Source organism: Leucopleurus acutus (genome assembly GCF_964270905.1).
Source record: "Leucopleurus acutus genome assembly, chromosome: 2".
NCBI classification, from domain to species: domain Eukaryota; kingdom Metazoa; phylum Chordata; class Mammalia; order Artiodactyla; family Delphinidae; genus Leucopleurus; species Leucopleurus acutus.
The window spans coordinates 110,492,708-110,500,418 of NC_139143.1; the positions used below are offsets into that span (position 1 = coordinate 110,492,708).

General features: G+C 47.9%; 1 protein-coding gene across 1 annotated transcript; it reads left to right on the forward strand.

The window, feature by feature from the left end:
* Positions 1-6,819: 6,819 nt before the first annotated feature.
* LOC309978272 (elongin-B-like) lies at positions 6,820-7,189 on the forward strand. Its single transcript, XM_082864680.1, has one exon. It carries the CDS (start codon positions 6,827-6,829, stop codon positions 7,166-7,168), a length of 342 nt encoding a protein of 113 aa, XP_082720806.1. The 5' UTR covers positions 6,820-6,826; the 3' UTR covers positions 7,169-7,189.
* Positions 7,190-7,711: the final 522 nt, after the last annotated feature.

Sequence of the window (7,711 nt, forward strand, 5' to 3'; positions counted from 1 at the left end):
TCAGGCAGGGGTTTCTCCTGTTAACAAAGTACCCGCAGCCATTCCACTCTTATCAAGGCAAGTCATGCCCACGCAGAGAACGGAGAGCTTCCCGTTCCTTAAGCACAAAGCCGAAGGGGCTTTGGCTGGATCAGACCACTTGGGCCACCTTCCCAGCCCTGACCCAACCACTGTCTGCCCTGTTTGCTTTGTGGAGGTGCCCACTTCTGAGCCAATGACTTGTGGAGGTGCCCACCACTTCTGAGCCAGTGACTGCTGCCAAGAGGAGGGGCTTCCAAGCCAGTCAAATCCTCCCTTTCCTCAGCACCTAGAGGTAGGAAAGTCTCACTCATATCCCATAGCTGGGACATATAGAGCATGCTAGGGAGAGAGGAAAGGGAACTTGACTCTTCTATCAGGTATTCAGCTTGTGTTTATTCAGTCAGGACTGTGCGCCAGATCTTCTTTCAGGCCCTGGCAACACTGCAGAGGACAAAATGGATAAAGTCCCTGTTGTCAGGGAGGGGAGACAGAAAATAAACAAATACATAAATAAGGAGGTAGGGTAAGAACTCTGGACAATGATGGGGGACTGCTATTCTCTAGAGGGTAGTTGGGGACACCTCTCAGGAGAGGTGACATTGCGGGGTGGGGGCCGTGCACTGAGGTGGCTGAACCGAAGAGGAGCCCCTGCCGCCCTGTGCACATGCTGGGCCCTCCCATGGGCCAGCTCCTGCGGCTGTCAGCTCTCCAAGGGGCTGCTCCACCTCAACCATTCTTCAGATATCCCTCCTGTCCCACTGTTTGAAATGACACCTTTTCTTATTCTAAATTCTAAAATATCTTTGGCCTTGGGACTTCCCTGGTGGCGCAGTGGTTAAGAGTCCGCCTGCCAATGCAGGGGACACGGGTTCGAGCCCTGGTCCAGGAAGATCCCACGTGCCGCAGGGCAACTAAGCCCGTGCGCCACAACTACTGAGCCTGCGCTCTAGAGCATGCGAGCTACAATTATTGAGCCTGTGTGCCACAACTACTGAGCTCACGTGCCACAACTGCTGAAGCCCGCAAGCCTAGAGCCCGTGCTCCGCAGCGAGAAGCCACTGCAATGAGAAGCCTGCGTACCACAACGTAGAGTAGCCCCCGCTCGCCACAACTAGAGAAAGCCCCTGCTCAGCAAGGAAGATGCAACACAGTCAAAAATAAATAAATAATAAATAACTTACTTTAAAAAGATTGCAGCCTTTTTTAAAAAAGAAAAAATAAAATAAATAAAATATCTCTGGCCTCATTTCTGTCCCTTTCTGCCCTCCTCCATCCATCTACCCATTCAGGAGCCAAGGGCCACGCAAGAATGCACCTGCTGAAGGCAGCCAACTGGGTGGCGGGCGCTGGGGAGGGGTGGGGACTGTGGCAAAGGCGTCGGCCTGACAGGCAGCCTCGACCGGGCTTCAGCTGACCGCTGCTGAGAGGCCCCAGGGCTCCGGAGGGTAGAGCCACTCGTTTCCCAGCTAGAAATCTGGAACCACGGGTGAAATCTAATTTCTAATCATCAGAGGAGGCCGATTCAATTAGCGTTTTGTTTCTTTTGGTAACCACGTCGTCAGTGGGTGGTATGGCCTCCAGTTTACTTCCTCTGGAGACACAGTGATTCCGAGTTTCTGGAGGGGGGCCCAGACCCTACACTGGGAACCACAAAGCAGCACGTGGACTCTCCTCTCCTGGCAGCCGAGGGGTGACCCCAAGGCCTGGCCGCACTCCTGAAGCCTCCCCCAATGAGGGGACCGTCTGAAGGGGAAGCTCCCAGCCCACCCACCTGATTCACTATAGGTGTGCTTCCTTTCTTTGAGACTTATCCAAATTTCTGGAACATTCTACAGCCTGTTAGCCCCAATAACCAATAACCCTCCCATCCTGCCTGCCACCCCATCAGGCCCTCTTGCCCTCCCCCCAGCGAGGCTCCCGTGTTCCCAGCACCTGAGCTTTCCAGCCACCAGGTGAGCATTTGAGAAGTGATTTAGAAGAAATAAGGGAGGGAGCGCTAAGTAAGCACAGAGAGCCTGAGGTGGGAGAGTGCTTGTCACATCCGAGAAGCACAAGGAGTGAGGGCCCAACATGTGGGGCCTGGTGGACCATGGCAAAGACTGAGAATGGGAAGTAGGGAGGAAATGAACCATGTCTTCAAGGCTTGGGGCCTGATTTTTTTTTTAATATTTATTTATGTAATTTATTTATTTTCCTTATTTTTTTTGCCTGCGTCAGGTCTTAGTTGCGGCACACAGGATCTTTGTTGAGGCATGTGGGATCTTTTCGTTACGGCACGGTCTGCTCGGGTTTCTCTCTAGTTGCGGCACGTGGGCTTCTCTCTAGTTGTGGCATGTGGGTTTTTTTTTCTATCTAGTTGTGGTATATGGGTTTTTTTTCTCTCTCTCTAGTTGTGGCAGGTGGGGTCCAGGGTGCCTGGACTCTGTAGTTTGAGGCACACAGGCTCTCTTTGAGGCGCGCGGGCTTAGTTGCCCCACGGCATGTGGGATCTTGGTTCCCTGACCAGGGATCGAACCTGCGTCCCCTGTATTGGAAGGTGGATTTCTTTACCACTGGACCACCAGGAAGTCCCAGGGCCTGATTTTTAAGCCATGGTTGCCAGACCGTTGGTTGCTATGTCACTGCCATCTCTACTTGTTCCTGGCTGCAGAGTTCATCTGTCATTAATGTCTGCAAATAATAGACACTTGTTTTCCCTGCCTGCCCTGAAGCTGGGGCGTGAGCAAGTGATCCAAAATCTAAACTGTTTCCCTAAATTGTAGTTTAGGATTAGGTAGATTGGAAAGGGGAGAGACTACAAGCCAAGGGCCAGTCAGGAGGCTTTTGCCCAATTCTAGGACAGAGGTAAGTTGTGTCTGAATATCAATAATGGTCATAAGACAAGAGATGAGGGGTGGACGAGACAGAGGTGGAAAGGACATGTTCTGGCAACGGGATATGAACAGAAAGGGAGAGAGAAGTGGGGTGAGGAAGCAGTGGGGGGAAAGTGGCAGAGCCGGGAGCAAGAATAGTAGTGTGGCTAGAGAAACTGACTTCAGTGATGTGGTGGCAGTCCTTCTGACAAGGAGTGCATCCACACGTAGGGGGAGGGAAAAGCCTCCCATCTTTGGGGAGGAGTATCTAGAAAGCGAGAATAGAAACTATTCAGACTCATTCGCAGATCCGGTCTCTGTGTATGTTATTCATTCTGCCTGGGGGGCTCTTTGCCTAGCAAACTCCTATTCATCCCTCTATACCCAGATTAATTGCTACCTTCTCCAAGAAATCTTCTTGGACTACCTTAAGACAGAATTATTTCTTTTTCTAGGTTTCTGGAGCCCTTCACTAACATCTGCATCCTATCACTTGCTACATACAATGCATTGTCATTTTTCTGTTTCCTCTTTAGTACTAGATGGCAGGTGGGCTCCTTAAGGGGCAGTTTAATAATTTTGTATCCCTGGCATTTAACACTGTGCCTGCAATATAATCATCAAATGAGTGATGAATGGTTGAATAAAATATCGATGATGGAAAAAAAGGTAGAGGCTAAAAGTGGTAGCAGAAGGGGGTGAAATGTTGAAATATTAAAGTTAGGATATTGAGACATTCATAGAGAATGGTGGAACAGATGAGGTTATCCTTGGAAGCTCTTAGAAGATTCTATATGTGGAAGGAGGCGATCTAAATCTTTGAGCTAATACCAACACGGAGAAGAATTACGATCATTACCTGAGAATATCTCAAGAAGAAATGTGCAGAGAAAACCAGATGACATATTAGATTAAGTCGAAAGGTAGAGCCCAAAGAGAACCTGAAGGTCAGGAAATCATGAGCGTGTCTTCTTCAGAATTTCTGGAAACATAACAGTGACATTTTATGATGCAGCAATGCAATCATGAAAGTCTTACATACTCAAGATTGATATTTTCACAGCACGCAATGTAAGGGGGTTGGTGCATTCTCAGTCTGCAGATGGTATAAACATGATAGATTTGTGGCATTTTTCTGGGGGCCGATCTTGCAGCTGGGCCGGTGGCATTTTTTTCATTGTTTCCATTCTTCTTCCCCTGCCTCAGGACCATTTGAGAAAATTAAAGTTATACCAGCTCTAATGACGCTTTTATTTTCTCCATTTTGTATCAACATTTTCAGAGTGTACTCTGTCTCAGTGGAGCTCAACTGAGGAAGATTTGAGCCTTTCCGCTGCCCTCCTCCCAAAATGGAGACATTTTGACTGTTGCAACTGGCATCTATTGGGTAGAGACCAGGGATGCTGCTAAATATTGTAATGCACAGGAAAGCCCTCAACCACAAAGAATGATCAGGCCCCAAACGTCAACAGTGCTGAAGTTGGGAAGTCCTGTGGAGTCTGTCCTATATTAACAGCACAGATATTATGCCAGTTCCTTGGCTGGCCAGGTTTAAAATTTTGTGGTTCTTAACAAATGCAGAAAATGTGGAGCAAGTTCCTTTATTTCTATTTCTGAGGTTAAAATGACACTTTATCAATATAGCTTAGACAGCACTTCAAATTTTATCAATCTGAAGTCCATTTCAAAAAGAGGAATTCCTCAGGTACTTTTTGGGCTAACACTAAGATGTGTTTAGTTTAACAAGTACTTAGGTGACATTGCTAAAGGGCTATAAAAACAGTGAAGATTAAAACAGGATGACAGTAGTCACTGAAATCATGCCCCGAGTCTCAGCAGAGTTCAAGGTAGTAGGAAGCAGGAGTGGAGGCCAGCACATGCCTGTGTCTCACGTCCCAGGCCTGGCATTGGCCTCTGGCAGTTGCCTCTCTGTGCTTCGGTTTTCTCCTTGGAGATGAGGATTATAGGGGAGACTTACCTCTTAGTGAAAATTAACTATTAATACATATAAAACGATTAGAAATCACTCAATAAGGTTACCAGAACGGTGGGCACTTCTGTTTACTGGTCAGAGTGGTACCAGCGCATGACAATGGCATGAAGATAATTTACATTTTCTTTGGCAGGCCAGCTTTAAAATGTTGCGTTTCTTAACAAATGTCAAAACGTTGGCGTGATTCTCATTATTTCCATTTTTGAAGTTAAAGCAGGACTTTGTTGGTATGTCTTGTATTGCAGTTCAAATGGACACAAATTAAAAAGTTTGGCTGCACTGTATTTCTTCAGGGAATCACTGACAGTTATGACAGGAGAGCAAATGTCTGCACAATTCTGAGGCAAGAGGCATTTTCCCAAAGCTGTTGTTTTCCCAGTTGTGTGATGCGCCACAAGAGGGTGCCAGAGACTTCTTTTGAAAACTTAAGCGGGCCGTTTGGGTTTTGTTTATATTGTAGCCAAAATAGTCACTGGATGGTGCCCAAAGACTTCTTTTGAAAACCTACATAGCCAGTTATTCGTTTGGTGTTTAAATCATGGTAAAAATAATATATGGTTATCATATTTAATTGGACCAATACAATACATGAGGTCAAGGGCAAACATCTCAATTCAACATAGACCAAATCTATTTTCTCTGTTCTAGATCCTGGTCATAGGAAAAGTCCTGGAGAAAAATTTTCTTTTTCTATTAATCTATTAAAGATTTAGTGAAAAAAAATTTAAAAATCACACTCCACTGGTGGTGGTTTAGCAGCCCCATCGCCTAGAAAGGATGGGGTCCCTAGGATCTGCTATACGAAGCCCCATGTCCCAGCTTTGCTGGATTACTGTGAAGAAAGAGCTGCGTTGGTGACTCCGGTTTCTTTTCCACTGCAATTTATACCTGAGCAAAGAAGCACTCTAGGAGCACAGTAGCAGGGCTTTTTGGAGTCCTGGGCTGTATTCAAAGTAAACCTCAAAATATGGTTTTAGACAGACATGCAGGGCCTTGGGCTAACAGAATCTCACAGCCCTGTCCCTGTCTCCTGCCCTGGGGCCAATCCTCTGAGACTGGGCAGGGTCTGAGGAGCTGCACCTGCAGTAGGAAGTCCCACGGGCTGGTTGGGCCCCAGGAAGTGGGGAAGAGGGACACATTCAAAATAGCACGTGTGCATAACTTTTACGAGTATAACAGCCACAGAGAAAAGGAACCTGAGGTCTTTCAGATGTCCCAATAGGACTATTCGAATAGTGAGAGTTCCTTAGAGATTGTTTTCTCAACTTATTTCACTTTCTTTCATACTTACGTAAAGAATAGGCTTAAGAACAAAAATGAAGTAAGAGAGAGCCCTGAAACCTGGAACCAAAGAATCTCAATTTTGTCCCATCAAAAAGGCTGAGAGGGGGCTTCCCTGGTGGCGCTTCCCTGGTGGCGCAGTGGTTGAGAGTCCGCCTGCCGATGCAGGGGACACGGGTTCGTGCCCCGGTCCGGGAAGATCCCACATGCCGCGGAGCGGCTGGGCCCGTGAGCCATGGCTGCTGAGCCTGCACGTCCGGAGCCTGTGCTCCGCAACGGGAGAGGCCACAACAGTGAGAGGCCCGCGTACCACAAAAAAAAAAAAAAAAAAAAAAGGCTGAGAGGGTAGAGTAGAAGAGGTAGGAGAAGCGGCTAACGACTGATGGCCACTCTCTGCTGGCCCAGGCTTAGCGCCCACCCAAGGCTGACTCACTGAATCTTCAAAAGAACTCTACCTGTTTGGTGCCTTTACCTTCATTTGACAGATAGGCAAACTGAGAATTTGAAAAGTTACATTTTCCAAGGCCACACAACTGTTAAGAGGTGGAACCAGGAAACAAACCAGAAAGTTAAGAAATGCCAAGTAGGCCGGGGCCGGGGGCGGCGAGGGCGGTGGGCCGTGAGGTGGGGCCCGGGCTCCACGCTCACGCTGGCCCGCCGCCCCCAGGACGTGTTCCTCATGATCCGGCGCCACAAGACCACCATCTTCACGGACGCCAAGGAGTCGAGCACCGTGTTCGAGCTAAAGCGCATCGTCGAGGGCATCCTCAAGCGGCCGCCGGACGAGCAGCGGCTGTACAAGGACGACCAGCTTCTGGACGACAGAAAGACATTGGGCGAGTGTGGCTTCACCAGCCAGCCAGCACGGCCTCAGGCCCCAGCCACTGTGGGGCTAGCTTTCAGGGCAGATGAGGCCTTTGAGGCCCTGCGCATCGAGCCCTTCTCCAGCCCACCCGAGCTGCCAGATGTGATAAAGCCACAGGACTCAGGAAGCAGTGCCAATGAACAAGATGTGCAGTGAGAGGCCTCCGCAACCGCCCTACCCCCCCCAATAAAAGAGATTTGGGTGTCAAAAAAAAAAAAAAGAAATGTCAAGTATGTGAAATTTTAATAGAGGTGGACAACTAACTCTCTATAACCTTTAGTATTTACTCGGTGGTTGTTCTCAGAGGGGCATATGGAAAGTAGGTTCTTTGCTCTCTTTCTTTGACTGAAGGAGCAATGACCACAGAAAATATGGTTGTGACTTAGGCACTGCCCAGGGGAAGGGATTCAGTCCTCTCTAAGGAGGTCCCAGGATGCTGGGTGGTCTCTGGTTCAGAGTAGAATGAGCCATCTCGATGGGCCATGGCCTACCTAGTAAAAACTTCCTGGCTTTCTCCAAGGTGGTAGCTTCCCTCTACTGTTTATCAATATGCTATAAAAAGAAAAGTGCTTGTAAACAACTTGAGTGCGTGAACAATCTAATTGAAGCAATTAAAGTAATAGCTTGTGAAAAAAGTAGTAAAACTAATTATTATAGAGTAGCAGTGTGGGAAGGCAAAAATTGCTGACAGTCTTTAGG

What these genes read in the sequence shown, in the direction of transcription:
- LOC309978272 (XM_082864680.1), top strand. Translation starts at nt 6,827, where the DNA reads ATGATCCGGCGCCACAAGACCACCATCTTCACGGACGCCAAGGAGTCG.